The following is a 19237-nucleotide window of genomic DNA, read 5'->3' as shown; positions in this document are numbered from 1 at the left end:
AAGCACATCGTGGTTGCCAGTATCATCTAAAGACTATATTTTCACCATAATTTGCTAAAAGCAGGTTTCCTATTACCCAGGGGGTTAAAGAAAAACACTTTGGAAACCTAGAAAATAAAGAGGCTCGTTTAGGTAAAATCTTTTCAGTTCTAACACTGAGTCTATTATAAGCATAGATACCATCGCAACAAGCATCCTCAAATCAACAACGGTAACAATAACAGCAGCAGCAAAATTAATTTGACACAGTATCAGGAACTACGCTAATCATTTTCTATGTACTACCTTATGTCAAGTTCATAACAATCCCATTTTATAAACAAAGGACACTGAGGCACCAAGAGGTCACCTGGCAAGTAAGTCATGAAGCCGGAATTCATACGTCTATTTCCAGAACGAAGTTCTTTAAACCAATATAAAAAACTGCCTCTACAACAAAAAACTGAATGACCTCCTGGAGTTCACAGTAATAGGGTTTTGCTTCCTATCGATTTATACAATAATTAACCATAAGCAGAGAGAGCTAAATAAACCACCCAAGGTCAATCACAAGCCATGGCAACTCTGCCAAACTCAATACCACTTAGCCAGCCCACCAGTGTGGGCCCATCCCCACAGAGAATTCCACTTGACATTCTAAAATTCACATATGCTTGGCTAATATTGTTAATTTTATTGTCCACTTCTGTTTTAGCTGTATGTTGCCATATTATTTTATTACTGATACTTTGGACGTAGAAAAGAAATACATCTGAACACGCGACAATTAAGTCTTTACAAAATTGTACTAAATCACATGGTAATCAATTGGCTATCTCCCAATCTTTTTTCATTACAATTGCAGAGATACTTTATTTTCTTTTTTATATTGGAGTAACTGCCAAGGGAAGATGTAACAACTAAGCTTGAAGTTTCTCTTAAAATAATTTCTGACATGATAAACCCTCAGGTATACCACTGGAGCATTTCTAAATTCCTAAAGTGTGAATAATCACTAAATTTAGCCAATGAATCTACTCTGAAAGGGATTAATTTTCCTAAATGAGACATGTATATAGCTTTTGTTTTTTAACTAAGCAGCATTTCCCTCAGGTCAGTTCAATCAAATGTCCATTATGATATGTTTCATAACACCGACAACATACTAGGTACTGAATGGAATTCTAGTTCCCACAATAACCATAGTGGGGGAAAAAATATGTATCTTCTCTTTGGCCAAAAAAAAAAAAAAAAAAAACCGGGGGTGGGGGGGGAAGAAAGCCCAACTCACAAAAATATTTTAATTTCTAAGAATAAATGAGGTACAGATATATGTGTTATGAGCCCTTTCTAGGAAAAAAGCTATGCTGATGGTATACAAGGGCTCAGGGGCTTAAGAAATGCCTTTGGTGGCAGTGGGGAGGGACAGGGGAGCCGAGGTTTATAGCATGGGCCAATTTCTGTGGTGTAAACACTCCCACTGTGGCTGATTTTAAGCTACTGATGTGAGGTCACAGTGTGTAGAGTGGGGAAAAGATGCTTCCGATCAGCTCTCACAAGCTGGAAAGAGCCAGCTCCAGCTCCCATGGGCTGTAGGCCAAATTCAGCCCACAGACTTGTTCTGTTTGGCCAGGAAAATGTTGGCCCACACACTGTTTTTCAAAATTCAAACAAATTGACAACAGTTAAAATTCAGGATATTTTTTTTCTGAAAAAAATCAGATCTAGAGCTGCTTTCTAGAGAATAGAAGACCTGGCAGCCCTGGGCCCACATTCCAGCACGGCAACAGATGGCTGGTGTAAGGTTGCAGCTGCCCTGCCCGTGCACACAACTGTCCTTTCACTTTGCCATGATCCCAACCAGGCCAGCTCCATTCCTTCACTCCTTGCTGATACCAACCTGGCCCCTAGACTCCTAGGGCATTCGGTGATCTTTAATTAAAGAGCTTGAAGGGAGAGTTTTGCCTTCAAATGTGTAACTTTGGTCAAATCCTCCCTCAGTTTATGCCCCTCTAACACTAACCATTTGACTAGATGATCTCTAGTTGCTATCTCAGTCCAACACTCTCCAAATCATTGAATTTGAAATCATGAGAGAGGTATGCAGGTCCCTCTGGAGAAGCTTTTGTGATCAGCATATGAACAGCTCCAAACATGACCACCAAAGTGCAAATAAAAAATTTTAATGTTATGAACTGGAGGTTAAATGTATTTTTACCTTAATATATATTTTAGCTGGCCTCAGGAAATAAGAATTTAGATAATGTTAACTTTGTCAGTTAACAAATGATGTTTGTGAGCTATCTGTTACATCTAGGCTGTAGGGGTCTGTGGGGTTTTTAATGCTATACAACCAAGAGTCTCTTATATCCCCAGTCCATTTACTATTTTAGCTAAATGGGGCTTGAAGCGCGAGTTAATTTCAAGTTTTATTAGCTTTCCCTACCAGTATTATCAGCAAAAACAAATAGCAGTATAATATACCTTAAGCAAAAGATGATATCAGCTTGGAAGAGTTGTAGACAGAAACAAAAAATCGAAAAAAATGAATTGCCAGTCTAATTTCATGTGCGATTGTAGTAAGATGCATTTAAATGATGCTTTGCTTTCCCACATCCCATCTACAAAGGAGGCCACCTACAAAGAGCCTCGTTCCCCCACAGGTCTTAGACACCATCTCACAAGTTATGGAATCTTAGGGGGCTAAGGTGTGGCATAGGCATTAGTGACAAACTACGAGGTAGTTTCACCCTGCATTTCTACTCATCCTAAAGTGGAAGTTGGGTACCCACAGCATTCTTGGATGAAACATACCCAGTTCTGACTATTTAAGAGTGATCACAAAGATCCATGACAAATGCTAATTCATAAACTTGCTGAGGGTAAATCTGAATCTTCCATACCCCTAGGCTGATGTGGGGAGCAGCAAGTCAATTAGCTGAGAAATGAGTTTAACTTTTGTTAAAAAGTGCATCAAACTTTGTAGACCTTTGCCATCCTATATAGTGCTAGCTGCATATTTGAGGATTTTCAACAGCCATAAGCGATAACCCTTGTAAATATCAAGGGTCTGCTATGCCTCCTATCTCCTAAAACAGGATAAATACAAGATCAGAGTTTTAATCTCATCCTTTCTAGGGCCTAAAGCAAAGGACAGGTCTAACAATAACCAAAAGATTAAAAATAAATATGTGAGTTATGTTAGAGAGGGTGAAAATGCACCATCTATTTTAAGTCTCAGTCTTGTATATGACTACTGCTCCCAGGACACCTCAGAAAAAGCCTGAGCTTCACACAGAATTGCTCCAATTCACGTGAGTCAGCATTCAGTCAAGGAAAAGACCCAGGGCTTATGTATTTTACTGAACAACAGTATCAAGAGACACGAATCCACCTTACTTTTTCCTCTACTTGCATTGCTTTGTTTCAAAATATTTATTCCCATAGTGTTAAAGTTATTTCTCTAAGTTTAACAGGTTTCAAACATTTTTAGCAGCTGAATCTCAATATTTAAAACACAGAAAAGAAATAAGCCCTGAGATATTTTAACATTTTACTTTGGATGGAAAATTGCAGAGCTCTCGGTTTCCTCAATGAGACTGTAGGTTTTATCAGGTCACAGTTGGAACACCACACTAGGCTAAAAAATGAAAACAAAAAAACTTATTTGCTGTCTTGAAGGAACAGAAAAGATCACCTCTCTGTCAAGAGGAGGCACTTGAAAAAGCTGACATTGTCAACTGTATCACTGTTCTTTGGCAAGAAGGAAGCTTTGGTTTATAAGGAAGAATTATTAACTCTTACATACATTATCAAGATGCCTCCTGAAAGGTTGGGACGGAGAGAAGAAAGAAAAGTAGAGGAAGGTATTAGTTCCCCAAAGTGGCCCAGGAAAGGGCTGGATTCATGACCAGCCGTGTACCATTATTAATCCATCATGCACAGACTGCTCCATGCTGGTTTCAAACCTATGGACTGAATCATCCTGGATCCAGCTGTCTGTTTGCTCCCCTAAGAAATGGAGACTTGTCATTCAGTAAGAAGCTGTAACCAAGCACATTTCCGGAGTTCATCATATACCAGCTTACCACAGAAGCAATTTGAAAGCAGAATGTCTAAAACAAACACCTGAAGACACTTCCCACCAAGAAAAAGACAACTGAAAATAAAAGGAAGGAAAACTTATTCTTTACCCATCTTCCGTATGATTTTCATTCCAGTATATGACTTTTAAGGTCACTTTTCATACCTACTCTGAAAAAGGACTTTTATATTGCTTGATTGCTTTTTTTAAGGAAAACTGAACCTATATGGCAAAATTGCACAAGATGTGTAATAAAAACATAATGGTAAATTCAGTCAACATTTGTTGAAAGTCAAATTATAAAATATTATCACCCTATACATCTATTGAACATTTTTCTCCTAGGGAAATATATAATTCCTCTTTATTATACCAGCAAACATTCCGGGATGGGTTATTACTTAGTTGACTAAAGTTTGATGCCTGAATATAAACTTAAAAATGAAGTCAATAATCTAATAACATAAAAGTCTCCCCCTCCAACTAATAAGAAATATTGTCAGCGTTTAGGTTTTTCTCAGGATAACACTATCTGAGGTTTTCGTCAAATATTCCTTTGCAGGAATGCAAGCTCATCTCACTTTTACAACTATGCAAATGCTGAGGGGCACAAACATCTGATAAAAGCTAAGCACTTCTTTTGGAAAGTGAAGATGCCATATACTTAACAAAATAACCTTCCAGGAGAGTCTTTAAAGCTAGGCTACAATGCAGCAACAAAATAAAAACCTGAAATCTCACAGAGTAAAAAAGCATATTTTAAAAGATGACTAAAGGAAATATATGAAATAATCATATTCTTAGGCCAATTTTTAGACCCATTTCTTTTCCAATTTGCACTAATGATCAATACAGAAGTACTCCTAGGTGTATTTCCTAAGTATATGAGTATTATTTTTGAAGGGCATATAAATTAATTATATTTCTTTGGCAAAAATAGCAAAAGAATTTCCAGTTCAATAATAGGCTGACTTTTTCTCCCCTTATGAGCTATTCTCACTCATGATTCTGGAACTCAGGTCCACCATAACATTAGTATAGAAAATTGACCAGCAACTGAGTACCAACCTTCAATTCAATTGAGAGAACAAGGCCAACAGAAATAATCTTCCAAATTTAGTAAACCACGCCCTACAGTATTAATTATATGGGCAATGTGCTACTATTATTCTAAAAAATCAGTGACTCTAGGTTTAAAAGTCTGGGTTTTTTTAAATGGCATTATATATTGCTATGAAAGATCTAAGGCAAGTTTCTGATATCTGGGCCACATTCAACTAATGATCAAAATCTGTGCGTTCACAGCCATACAATCAACTGATCCATATCAAAGCAAATTTGTGTCTTCTATGTTTCAAAGGTTACTACTCAGACATTTCTTCTACTGTAGGCCATTTACTAAATTCTAATAATAACAGTAATCGTATTTACCATCCATTAAATACTTACCAGGACCTCTACACCGTACTAAGTGTTTAACATGCCTTATTTCACTTAATCCTCACAACAGCCTTAAGGAACTGAAGAGCAAGGGGCAATAGAGCAAGAAGAAGAATCTGGAGTCAGACTCTGCCTGGGTTTGAATCCTGTTTCTCCTACTTACTGGCTGTGGAGCTTCATCCCTCCTTTTACAGATGAGGCAACTATGACTCAGATAAAAAGAGGCAGAGCCAAGTCATTTCCCAAGAACAAATGGTTAAGGAAGCAGAAACAATGAAATACAAGATTTCCTATGGGAAATGGGGACAGGTTAAAATGGATCTGGAGGGGGGCGGGGGGGGGTTCAAAAAAGAACAACTATAACCATTGGTAGTACCAAATGAAGCTAGGCCACCTTAAATGCAAAGGCTAAGGAAAATTGTTGTGCTTGTCCCAAGCAGGTCCCTTCGCTACTCCACTCCTAGCCAGACTAGATCCCTAGGTCACTGCCAAGAACTACTAAGTTCAATACTGGCAAATACACAGCAGAGCCAGCCTTAACTCCAGTTCTCAGAGTCAGGTGAAGACCTCAAGAAAACAAGCCGAGTGTGTATCAGTTTAAGCACAGGGAGCCCAGCCAAATGAGTTTTCAATTACTTCTTTTGAGATTTCTCTACGAACAGCCTCATAAGAGTGAATGGTTGCCTATATTGTAAATGTTGCATACCAAGATAAAAAAAAAAGCTTAGAAATGTGGAAGGCACCATTAGAAAAACCTATGCAAGGATTCCTAAGAGAAAAAAATACAGGAACAAGATAAAGACACTTATTTGCTTAGAGATTTATGTTACCAAGAGTTTGACTTATGACTCATTAATATAGACATAAATAGCAACCAAACTAATGCACAGCAAAGGAACTTGGAAAAATTAAATTGTGCCAAAGGGTTATTTACCAACAAAAGAATTTCCAACAAAGTTATATCTCCTCTAAGAATCCGTTTTGACTAACCATATGTGAACTAACGGTACAACAAATCCTTTGGTTTCTAACATTCTATGATTCTAATAATTTATAGCTATTAGATGTGTCTTAAACTCTTTCCTCAGACTACAAGTTGTTCAAAATTAATTACTACATTATCCTTTCTGTTTTCTAAAAATTATCCAAATAGTGCCACAAACATAGTGAGCACACAGTGAGTTATTACAGACCAAATGCTGTAAGAGGTGAATAAACTGCAAGGACCAGTGAAAATCATGGGGTGACTGTAGGGTGGAACATTTCACATAAAATGGTGGTAGAGAATGATACTAGGTGACAGAGTACTCCAGTGAGAGTAATAGAAAATCACTGATAAGGGCTTCCCTGGTGGCGCAGTGGTTAAGAATCCACCTGCCAATGGGCACGGGTTCGAGCCCTGGTCCGGGAAGATCCCACATGCTGCGGAGCAACTAAGCCCGTGAGCCACAACTACTGAGCCTGCGCTCTAGGGCCTGGGAGCCACAACTACTGAAGCCCGCATGCCTAGGGCCCAGGCTCCGCAACAAGAGAAGCCACTGCAATAAGAAGCCCGCGCACCACAACAAAGAGTAGCCCCAGCTCGCCACAACTAGAGAAAAGCCTGCACGCAGCAACAAAGACCCAATGCAGCAAAAAATAAATACATAAATTTATTAAAAACTAAAAAAGAAAATCACTGATAGGCAAATACCCACAGTAACTATTTCATGCAAGAACCATTGATGGATGCTAAAATCAGAGCGAAAAAGTGTGAGGTGAGAAACTGGATATTTGCAGAGCCTCAAAGGATATCCCCACAAGGCAATTATTGGAAAGCGAACTTTACAGTGGAGAAACTTGGCAGACACCACCCCTTAACCAAGTGAATAACGTTAACCTCAGCAGTAATAAGACATACAAAATCAGATCCCCCTTGATATGATGCCCTGAGAAAGGCACAACATCACTTCTGGGGTATTTATGCCAAAAATGTTTACCCTCCTCTGATCATGAGAAAACATTAAGCACAAACTTAGGGACATTCAACACAATAACTGACCAGTACCCTTCAAAAATGTCAAGTTCATAAAAGACAAAAAAATATTAAGGAATAGTCATAGCCTGGAGGAGACCAAAAAGAAGACATGACAACTAATCTAATGTGTGATCCTGAAATAGAAAAGAGACAGTCAAAAAACAAACAAACAAACAAACAAGAACAATAACAAACAAAAAAAACTAGCAAAGTTCAAAACAGGTCTGTAAATTATTTGGCTATATTGCATTAAAATCAATTTCCTGATTTTGACAATTGTATGTTGGTTATGTAAGATGTTAACATTAGAGGAACCTGAGTGAAGGATATATGGTTAACATTTCTGCAACTTTTCTGTAAGTTAAAAATTTCAAAATAAGATATATATATATTTATACATCTTTAATATTTATATATATAAATAAAGAATGATATATAATCAGATATATATGTAGTGTTTAGGCAGGAAAATACAGTGTAAAACATGACCTGATAAGTAGCAGCTGAATGGGCTGGGGGCTTCTACCTGAATAAGGAAGTCCAGGAATAAGTTGGGAGATGCAAATCAATGACTATATCCTCAGCAAGTACTTAGATACAGTATTCCTACGTTTTGGGGGTCAAAGGGCCCATTTAATGCAAAACTGCAAAACAGAATAGAATAGGATAAGGGTAAGTTTAGGAGTTGTAAAATATTAGACATCACAAAATTCTACTCCTTCATTTTAAGTGGGAGGATTGTGAGACCAGAGTGGTTAAGGTAATGGCCCAAGTTCAATGTAGCGACTTGGAAAAACAAAAATTTGTAATTTCAGTGAAAACAAATAGGCCATGGAGAAATGAGGCTAGCAAGTAGAAACCACAGTGTAAAATAAAAGTTAAGCTTGGGAAAAATGAAGCTATATCTTCACCTTTGAGCATATACTAAAATAAACTGCAGCTAGAAAGATTATGGAATTAAAAATAAGAAAGAAAACCATAAAGCACCTAGGAGAAAATTTAGGGGGAAGATTTATTTTTCATATCTTAGGACATGAAAGGACAAAAAAAGCATAAGTTTAAAGTTAAGAATATAAAAAAAAACAATATTTAAAAGCACAACAACTGGGAAAATATCTGCAACAAAAATATGACATGTAAAGCATCAACATCCTTAAGATATGCAGATCAATAAACAATAACAAATCAATAAACAGAAAGAGCAAACACTCCGATAGAAAATTAGGCAAAGGACACCAGGCAAGTAATTCAAGAGGAAGAAAATTAAATGGTTAATAAACAATGTGGAAAATATGCAATGCATTATAGTCAAAAAATGTAAATTATGAGATGTCATTCTTGATCCATCATATTAAAGACTAAATGATGACTCTCTTCAACACTGACAAAAGTTGCAGAAACGAATACTGCCACGTGCTGTTGGTAATTGGATTAATACAATCTTTTTGATAGTAATTTGTCAATACACTTCAAAATCCTTCAAAACATAAATATCCTTTGGTTTGAAATAGCTACTTGTTGTTAAAGTGTGGCCAATGGACCCCTGGAGTCCCTGAGACTCTCTCAGAAGTCTACAAGGTCAAAACTATTTTTATAGAAACAGTAAGACATGATTTGCCTTTTCCTCTGTGTGACATTTGCACTGATGGTGCAAAAACCACGGTGGGCAAAACTGCCAGGTCCTGAGCACAGATCAAGACCTGGCACAACTGTCCTAGGAGTCACACACTTGCAGGAAGAAAGAAAGCCAGTTTCACGTAAGAATATCTTAAGATTCACTTATTAATTTTATTAAATCTCACCCCCTGATACACATTCTTCTAACATTCTGTATAACAAACTGAGAAGTAAATGCAAAGCACGTCTACTGCATATCGAAGTATTATGACTGTCTCAAGGGAAAGCACTTGTATGATTGTTTGAGAGCTGAACTAGATGCCTTTTCCATGAAACACCATTTTTACTTGGATGAATGATGAACAAAGTATGATTATTCAGATTTGGATATCTGGCAGACATTTTCTCAAAAATAAACAACATGAGCCTGTCACTTCAAGGGAAACAACTGATAGTATTTGTTGCCAACGAAAAAATTTGAGCTTTCAAGGGAAAATCAAATATTGGAAAACTCTGTATCCATCACCGTAAATGTGACAGCTTCACATCTTACAGACTTTTCTGATGAGATCAGTGGGGATACTAACAAATGTGATTTTTTTGATGCTGTATAATAAAAGGTGACAACATTTAGAAGACTTGCATAACTCACAACCAACATTTTGCAAATGAACAATGCATGATGATAAAAATCATGCATGGCTAAAAGATCCACTCAAAGTTCAAGACTGGCCAAAAAGTTCTATAATACGTTTTCACATTCCACATTGCAATACAAAAATATACCCAACATACAAAAACACCCACAGTTATCTGAAAAGTCTATTAAATTACTCTTCCCTTTTCCAACTACATATTTGTCTGAGGCCAGAATTTCTTCATGTTCTTTAACCAAAACAGCATATCACAACAGGTTGATTGCAGAAGCAGATATGTCTTCCTTCTATTAAGGCAGATATTAAAGAGATTTGCAAAAGTGCAAAACAAGGCCATTTTTCTCACTAGCTTTTTGAAATCATGGTTATTAACCTTTAAAATTGGTTAAATTTAATAGGTTTATTATTGTTATTTTTAAATAAATAAGCAATTTTTAAAATTTCTGTTTTAATTTATATTTTAATAAACATCAACAGACATAACCCATATAAACAAAAGTTTTCTGGGGTCCTCAATACTTTTTTAGAGTGTAAGGAGATCTGGAGACCAAAAAGTTTGAAACCTGCTGATATGGTCATTCCCAATTTCTAAGATTCTAAAGTAAGAAAATAAGCAAACTTGGCATAATATATGTACAGAAATAGAAAATTAGAAAAATAAAACTCTTGATGTCCAGCAATATGGAAATGGATGGTACATCTAGAATGTGATATTATTAGTATTTGAAACAAATTATAAGGAATTTTTAAAGATGAGTAATGCTCACTATATGTTAAGTGAGAAAAGCAAGACCTATAAACTACATTAGCAGAGAAAGTACCTCACTGAATAAAAAAGACTGGAAATATTTTTAAAATATGTTAACAGAAATTTTCGGAGCTATAGGATTATGAATAATTTTTATTTTCTTTACTGAGCATGTACTACTTTCAAAATCAGGAAAATAAAAAATTTTAGCAACTTTTAAAAGCATTTCAGTACTTTGATTATTTTTAGAATTCAATTTAGGTGAACATCACACAAAAAATAATTGCTTCTGTTATTATTATTAATATTAAAACTAATTAAGGCAGCTTAGTATAGAACTCTGACCTGAAAGTCATGAAACCTGTATTCTAAACACTGTTTAGCCATTCAATAACTCTAGGCTTTCTGACAAGTCACTTAACCTCTTTGAGCCACCAGAAATTATCTCTGAGGTCCTTACTTCACCAATTCTCTGGCAAAATGAACTATCACATCTAAAGGTTGTTCAAGTCCTTTGCAAGAAACATCTAAAGTAAAACAGTGCTACGATGCAAACTGTGAGGCCAACTCCCAAATCACACTCTTTATGGAATTCCTACCGATGCTGCTAAATGGCTCTTTAATTCCTTCTGCAGATTGGTAGTGCAGCCTCTCTCAATAAAGTCTCTGGTAAATGAAGAGTTAGTTATACCCTGAATGGTATTTGGGAGAAGCAAAAAATATTTGGCCATATTATGCATAAGAGAAAAAAGGGCATATAAGAATAAGCAAGACAGCATGGTGCCCCAAACGAATGGAGTCTTTCTTACGTATACTTCATAAGTCCTTAATAACAGTAAAAGGAGGTTACCTCTAACGGAGAGGACAAGGTATTTGCTATGGAAAAGAATGAAAGAAAAAAAATGAGGGAGAGAGAAAGAGAAGAGGGAAAGGAAAAGAAAGAGAAGCAAAAATACAGTGCTAATATAAGTACGTAACAAGAGCAGAATTATCTAAATGTGTGCTGTATCTTAAAATTGCCCAGAAAAATCTACCTATCCCCTTAGCTGACCAGCCTTCACCCTTCACTGTTCATTGGCAGAGTTGGCAAAGAGTTAATGACAGAAAATTAAATTCCAATTTGTCAATTTTGTTCCTTGTTAGCAAGTCTGAAAAAAATCTTAGACTATAAAGGTTTAAATTAAATCTGGATAATATTAAAAAGAGATCCCTTCATTTTACAGATTAGGAAAACTGAGTCCTTCAAAAACAACTGAGATTATAAAAGACCTTCAATTTGTACTTTACTAATACCAATTATCCAATAATCTCTTTCCTCAAGAAAACACTTCCATGATGATGTCAAAGACAAGGAAGCTAATGGTGCTCAGTGCCACAAAGTAAAATGGTATAAGTTTGGATTTGGTTTTGAAATAGAAGAAAGGTAAACGAACATTCTATACTTTTAACATGGCACAAATACAATAACCTGGTTGTTCTGGACTGGTTCTTTGGGTAACACCAGGGCCTCAGTTTGCACATCTTTAAAATGAGGCAATCTATAGCATATAGTTGCTAAAGTCCCTTCTTAGAAAGTTGGAGAATCCTAAAAATCACTAAAAAAAAAAAAAAGACATGCTTGGGGAGGAGGGAAGTATGAAATACACCTGGTACGGCTGTTCAAATGACCAATCTTGACCCAACAGTGGAATCCATAGGGTACCAGTCTCTGACTGGCTTGAGAACACTTGCGGTCACTTCATTACAGCAGAGAGCCATAGTAAACTATAAGAGACCCCTTTAGGCCTGTACTCCCTTGTTTGTTTCCAGAGGCCAACTGAAAAGGGTCCTCCATTTCCACCTTTTGAATCTACAATTCATATTTCCACTTTGAGAGGGCCCTGCTACCCATCATTCATTCCTAGTATCTGTCAACCCCTAGACATTTATGCAGCACCTACTTATATGCACGCATCACCTAGCAAAAACCAAGTTTTCAATAAACACTTGTTGACTTGAAGGGATTCGTCCATTAAGACTCTCCTGAGAAAAGCAGGTCAAAGAAGAAACCTTTTTCACCATTCCTGCTCTCCTAACACCTGACACTCATGTTCCTCCCCAGTCATGTGTGACACGTGGTTTCTAAGCACTGGCTGGGCTGCCAGGCACAGCTACTGCAAGCAAAGGTCTCTTTGAGGGGGGAGATGGGCACTTACCTGGGGAACCTCTGCTTCAGCTTCCTCAGGCTCTGCCTGGTAGGCGGCACAGACACTAGGCACTGGGCTATCTCGTCGTATTGGGCTTTAGTCAGTATCATGTTGGGCCAGGGACTGGGAGGTGGCAGTGAAAAGGAAAAAAACACCCTGGGCTTGAGCAGCCTTCGTGTCGGGAGACGACGGGTGGGCACAATGCGGCACAGCGTTGTGTTCCCGACTTTCTGGGCTTGCCCCTACCCTCCCTCCTGCACCCCTGGCTGCACAAGCCTGGGCTTCAGCCTGCAGCTCCGCGGCGGGAGGCGGGCTGTAGACCGACTGCCCTTCCTTGGCTTTCTGAGCAGCCGCAGAGGGCCCGGCCGAAGGCAACCTGCCGCCATGTTACTTAAGGGCAAGCCAACCAGGAAGTAACGGCCACGGGCAGACGTGCCGCCTAAATCCTACGGGCAGGTCCCTGGGCAGGACCCACCTGGGATTAACGTGGAATGCTCCTGGCGGTCATGCCTTCCCTGTTGCCAGAAGCCAGGAAGTCCTGGCGCATCGACAAGGCAGCAGGGCCCACGGGTAACCGTGATCATTAAGGCTGAGCCCGAGAAAACCACTGCCAGGGCGCGCGATTTGAATACGCTTCCAATCGCGCCCGTTTTACTGCAGCTCCAATCGGAGACTGGCCTACAAAGAAATACGCCTTCTCTCGGTTCAAGGCTCCCTGCGCCCTGCGAGCGTCAGCGGAGGAGCTGTAAAACCCAAAACCCACTAGAATCGCTGTAGACGTACAGCTTGGCTTGTGTTGAGGGAAGTCTGACAATTTCTGCAGCTGGCGAGGAACACAGTTTTGGCCCTGTTGGGAAACAGGCTAGAAAACAAAACCCACATCATCAAACAGCGCGCAGTAAACAATATCACTCTCACTCCTCACAGGTGCTCAAGAACTGAAATCATTACTTATTCATCTGTGAATCCCCAGATCTCAGAAAGTAGTAGGCATTCAATAAATGTTTGGAGAAATAAGTCAGTGAACGAATTTATCTGTTTTGTGTATGTGTTGTGAATGCATCTCAACTATCCCGAGGCCATTGATTAGGACATCAGTGCCTCCTTTAATCCTTTTAAAAAATCTATTTGGTTCTTAAAAGGCCATGTGTCATGTTTCTTTTCAAATTTTAACATTTTAAGCAGATGAAAGAAAAAGTGTTTAGATTTTAAATAACGTGTAAATGGTTATTATTATTTTTTTTTAATCTGGAATAAGGCCTGGGTTAGAAGTTTAGCTTAGATATGCCTCCTTCAATAAATTTCTTAATCCGTCTAAACCTCGGTTCCTTTGTCTGTAAAATTGATTTTTAATTCATGGGGTTATTCGTAAGATTAAATAGGATAGTACAAGGAATGGATTCCTTAGCTTAGCTTCCAGCAGATAGTCTGTGGAAGATAAAGAGCCTGTATAAGACTACTTGATAGTGATAGGTCAGGACATTTACCAGGTGTTGTTTGCTCCCTACACATTGACTTATTTGATTTGTATAATTTTCCAAGAGGCGGGTACTATTGCCATCCTCCTCGTCCTCCTTTTTCTGCAGAGTGAATAAACTGAGGCATGAAAAGGTTAAGCAACTCTTCAGTGGTCATGAGAACAAGTAAGCAGCAGGAGTAAAGTTTAAATACCTGAAATTTGGTTCCAGGGTCTGTGCTCTTGCCAACTCTCAGTAATGCTTAATTACTACACACAAAAAAGTCACACTCTCTTAGGCCAAAGGTTAAGAATTTTTTTGAAAGGAAACAATCTATATTTCAAAGAATCTTTTAGTCCATGTTTTAAAAAAGCTTCACCACTTTATTTTCCCAGGCGTCTCCAAGTCCAGTATCAACATGGATCCTGAATTCAGCAACCATAGATTCTTTTGAATATTTACATCAGAATGTTTTCTTCCCATATGCTTTGCATCTAGCTCTGGTTGTGTGACATTAATACATAACTATTTATTTATGGCAGCATGGCCTGGAGTTGCCACCTGGCTAGTTTGTTGCTGACCCTGCCATGACTCTTACATGAAAGCTAGCTGACGATAAGCAGACACCACTTGATTCCCCATTCCTTTCTCCTTCCCGACTTCACTCTTCTCAATTCACAGCCAACAGATTTTTATAGAAAACATCAGTTCAAGGATGTCTGCACTGGTTATTTTTTATAGTAACTCTTTTCTCTGGCTCTTGTCCTGCATTCACCCTCACAACCCTAAAGGAAAAGGCCAGGTTTGTTTTTCTGTTTTTATTTTTAACATGCCGGCAGTTTACAATTTTGACCCAAATCCAGTAGGTTGTTTAGAGTTAGCGCCAGGGGAAAAGCACAGTGATGTTGCTGTTTTCATTGGCAGTGACAATTGTGTTGCTTATTAGGCACAAAATAGAAGCAAAGCAGAAATGTGGTGGTGGTATTGCTGTTTAGGTGTTTCTTATTTCCCTTGAATGTGAAACGCTTGGTGTGAGCCAATTATTTCTTTGAGTCATGCTTTCTCCCTCTCTCACTCCATCTCTTGAACCGCACTATGTGCCCCTCATCCGCTCTTACTCCTTCTAGAGCTGTCTCTCCGTGCCTGGAGTTCCCCCACTGTTTCTCAGTCGGTCTGTCGGTAATACCGACCATTTTCTACTAAGTGAAGTAGGGTCGTGAAGTGAAAACAATACCAAAGGAAAAACCCCAAAGAACTGGCTACCTGTTTAAAATCACCCATAAATTGTGTAGCCTTGAGCAAGTGACAGCCTCTCTGATCCTGAATGTCCTCAGTGTAACCCCAAGAAGTGGAACTTTATAGTTCTGATAGGGAGAAAGAATCTATAAATATGAAAAAAGTGTAGGAAATCTTAGCAAGAAAATATGTCAAAATGGGGACTAGTGCAGCTCCCTGGAAGATGGTCCAGAATGAATAGCTTGACCAGATATCTTTCTGCCAATTCAGGACCACGTGAATAATGAACGATTTTGAAGGAGTGTGGGGTTTGCCAGGGAGGCGACAGAAGGTCATTTCAAGAAGAGTGCTAAACACAATGGACTAAAAATAAGAACGAGCCAAGTCACGCGCATGGGAAAGTTATTCCGGCTAGAGCAGAGAGTTCTAGGCAGAGTGCAAAGGAGTTGAAGATGCTTCACCTTGGAAAGAGTCAGTCACATTTGTAAACAGTCTGTTGTTGAATGTGCCAAATCCAATGCATGTTTTTAAAAGTAAATACTGACACATTATCTTTATTATATTTAAAAATCTGATTCTATTCATGGAATCTTGTTAAAATCCTCTCATTGATTATTTTAAAGAAAAATAATTGAAGTTTACTAACTAAATAAAGAAGGGACTTAATATTATTTAAGCACCTATTATGCTCAAACACTGTCTCATTAGCCCCTGATTTATAGATGAGGAAACTGAGGGTCAAAGAGAGTAAAGGACTTGCCTGATGGGTCCAGTTAAATTGCAAAACCATGATTTGGACCCAAGCTAGTCCAACTATAAAACCTCATTTTCTCCATCATATTGTACTGTAATTCAAAAAGGAAAACCTCTTTGGTTGAATTATCCTCAATTAATCATTTATGCTTTGAAATAGGTAGCTTTCTTTGGCCACAACGAATGCCTGTTGAAGAGGCAGTGACCTTCGATTCTGACATTTAGCCAAAACACACTTTTAAAAGATTGTTTGGCCTCTTTCACCAGAAGAGACTGCATATGTTTTTCTTTGCCCTATGAACTACCACCTAAAGTGATGCGTCTTTTGAAACAAGTTTACGTCTCCATACTTTCCACCTATGAGTGACAAGCCATTTTACCCTAGTCCCCAAATAATACAGGTGCTTAGTAAAAGAAAAAGATCAGAATAATTCAGTTATTGAGGGTCACAGCAATCACTCAACTTAATGAATGGAGGAAAACCAAAGGAAACACACAGAAAGACATTCCACACCATGATAGTGGAGCAGTTAACACTGAATAGTCCTGAGACCAAAAATCAAATGTTGGTTGCTTCATGCAAATCAGTGGTGAATGAACTCCTAGTCTGTCGAACGAAGCAGCCCAATTCCAGACGGAGGTTACATGTTGAAGGAGTTATTCACCAACGACCTGTTACAAACAAAAGCTGTGTCCCACGTGCAAATAATTCAGAATGGCCCCTCTGCAAGTCTTACTTATTCGATAACTCTAAGAACCAATGTTGTGGGGATACTTACCAAGGGCAGGCACCATGCCAAGTACCTTACATACATCTGTCTCCCCTTCATTCTCAGATCCAGCTTCAAGAGGTAAGTGCTATCCTTAAATCCATTTTCCAGGTGAGAAGCCTTAGGCATATACAGGTGGTTTCTATGTATATCATCAATTGTTTTACAACATTCTAGAATACTGTTTCTCAAACTATCTGTGTTAAGGGCCCAGTTTTCCCCCAATTTGTCATAGACAAATACTTCTGTAAAATAAAGCAAAAACTGAGTTGCTTAAAAATTGAAATTTAAAAAGACAAAATCATGCAAGCCCCCAATTTGTTATTATGAGACGCAACAGACATACAATTACTCTGTCAAATCGATATTAAGAAGTTCTAAATGTTTATTCTCAATTTCTGTACTTACCATATCAAGACATGGAAGAAAAAGTTTGAGAATCAGTACTGGTCTGCTGATCACATTGTGAGTAGAACTGTGCTGGTACCTTAGGAAGTCAAGATTGTAAGCCAGGTATGTGCAAAGTCTAGGACATCATACTTTCATGTACTCTTAGAAGAGAAGTATAACCTGTTCCTTTAGACGTCTAAGTATCAATCATCATTACTGTTACCATCATTCTATTGTATTTAATTCTTCTAAGTGATGCATGTTTATTGAGATCAGCAGTGAAAATCCTTACAGGCTATTTCCTATGCACCCTATAAAGTTAACACCATGTGTTTTTATAGCATAAAACCTAATTTCTTCCTTACATTATAAACCCATCCATCAGAGCTCATATACCTCTTCTGTTCAGAATCATACACAGAACACTATTGGCACACGATAAAGGGTATTAATTGACATTTACACATTTCCTATTATCACACTTGACAAGGATAAGAAACAAAAGTAGTGTTTTCTGGGATAATTTCTCTTGGGTGTTTGTTTGTTATAGCAAAAGGAAACATGAACGTGTTTGCTGAAGAAAGACTGAAGCTTCTTAAATTTTCTCCTCAGGCTCATCAGGGACTTGTGGATAATTTGCAGGCAATTTGTATCCCCTTTTCCTGCAGGACTAAACCTCAGATGTAATTTCTGCAGTTGTCAATCACTCTTCTTGTCCCCTAGACCATTCTATAAGAATACATCGTGTTCTGAGGGTTTTCTCACATTTATAAATTCAGGAATTGAAAGGAACTATGCTGGTGGAGTAGAAGGTTTCTACTGGAGAGAAAAAGGAATGAGAGGCAAGGAATCAAGCCGTCCTTAATAGGCACTTCTTTCAGCATAAGCTAGAGTTAGAAGCACATGTCAGATGGAGATTAGCTCTAAGTCTCTTCATTTAAAAAATTACTCTCTTTTGCCATCTCACTGGGTTAGACTTTGAAAAGAGCAGGCAAGATGCCAGTCAGGATTTATAACCCACTCTCTCTCTCTCCATGATTGATAGAAGCAGAGTTAAGGGAAGGAGTTCCTTCCGAGATAAGTATAGAGATTATTATAATAATAATAGGATCCTTTATTTTGAGAAAATGAAAGCATATTACATAGTTATGCAGTGTATCAGCATCACAGAATCTATAACTAGCATTATTATACCCACTTGGCATATGAAGAAACTGAGATGGCTTAGAACTTCAACCAGCTTTGTCAGATTTAACTTGTACATGTGAGGCTATAAAAGTACATCTTTCATATGCTCCTTGTATCCAACAACACAAGATCAGATCCTATAAATTATCCATAGTCCCATCACTTGGAAGCCACCACTGTAACCATGTTGGCATTATTCCTTCCAGTCATTTTTCTACAAAGTTTGTTCTTTTCATAGATAAAAGTAAACTATGTATACAGTTTGAGTCCCACTGTTCCCTTGACATTACACCATGAGCCAAAGATTTTCTTATCAACACCTGACAAGTTTGACCCTAGGTTTTTTGTTTTTGTTTTTTTATTTTTGGCTGTGTTGGGTCTTCATTGCTGCATGTGGGCTTTCTCTAGTTGTGGCGAGTGGGGGCTACTCTTGGTTGTGGTGTGCAGGTTTCTCATTGCGATGGCTTCTCTTGTGGAGCACGGGCTCTAGGCATGTAGGCTTCAGTACTTGTGGCACATGGGCTTCAGTAGTTGTGGCTCACAGGCTCTAGACTGCAGGCCCAGTAGTTGTGACACATGGGCTCAGTAGTTGTGGCTTGCGGGCTCTAGAGCACAGGCTCAGTAGTTGTGGCACGTGGGCTTCAGTAGTTGTGGTGCGCAGGCTCAGTAGTTGTGGCTCATGGGCTTCAGTAGTAGTGGTGCGTGGGCTCAGTAGT

At 38.4% G+C, this 19237-nt stretch overlaps 1 protein-coding gene across 1 annotated transcript in view; it reads right to left on the bottom strand.

Annotated features, from left to right (window-relative positions):
• The window catches only part of CDIN1 (CDAN1 interacting nuclease 1), a 212321-nt gene extending 199383 nt beyond the window's left edge, over positions 1-12938 (bottom strand). The window contains exon 1 of the mRNA XM_082846713.1: positions 12737-12938. Coding sequence (XP_082702839.1) covers positions 12737-12837 — 101 coding nt within the window. The 5' untranslated portion in view covers positions 12838-12938. The remainder of the gene's footprint in view (positions 1-12736) is intronic.
• Between the last annotated feature and the right edge of the window lie 6299 nt (positions 12939-19237).

This window comes from Leucopleurus acutus, assembly GCF_964270905.1.
Source record: "Leucopleurus acutus genome assembly, chromosome: 1".
Taxonomy (NCBI): domain Eukaryota; kingdom Metazoa; phylum Chordata; class Mammalia; order Artiodactyla; family Delphinidae; genus Leucopleurus; species Leucopleurus acutus.
This window is presented reverse-complemented; position numbering and strand designations above follow the sequence as displayed.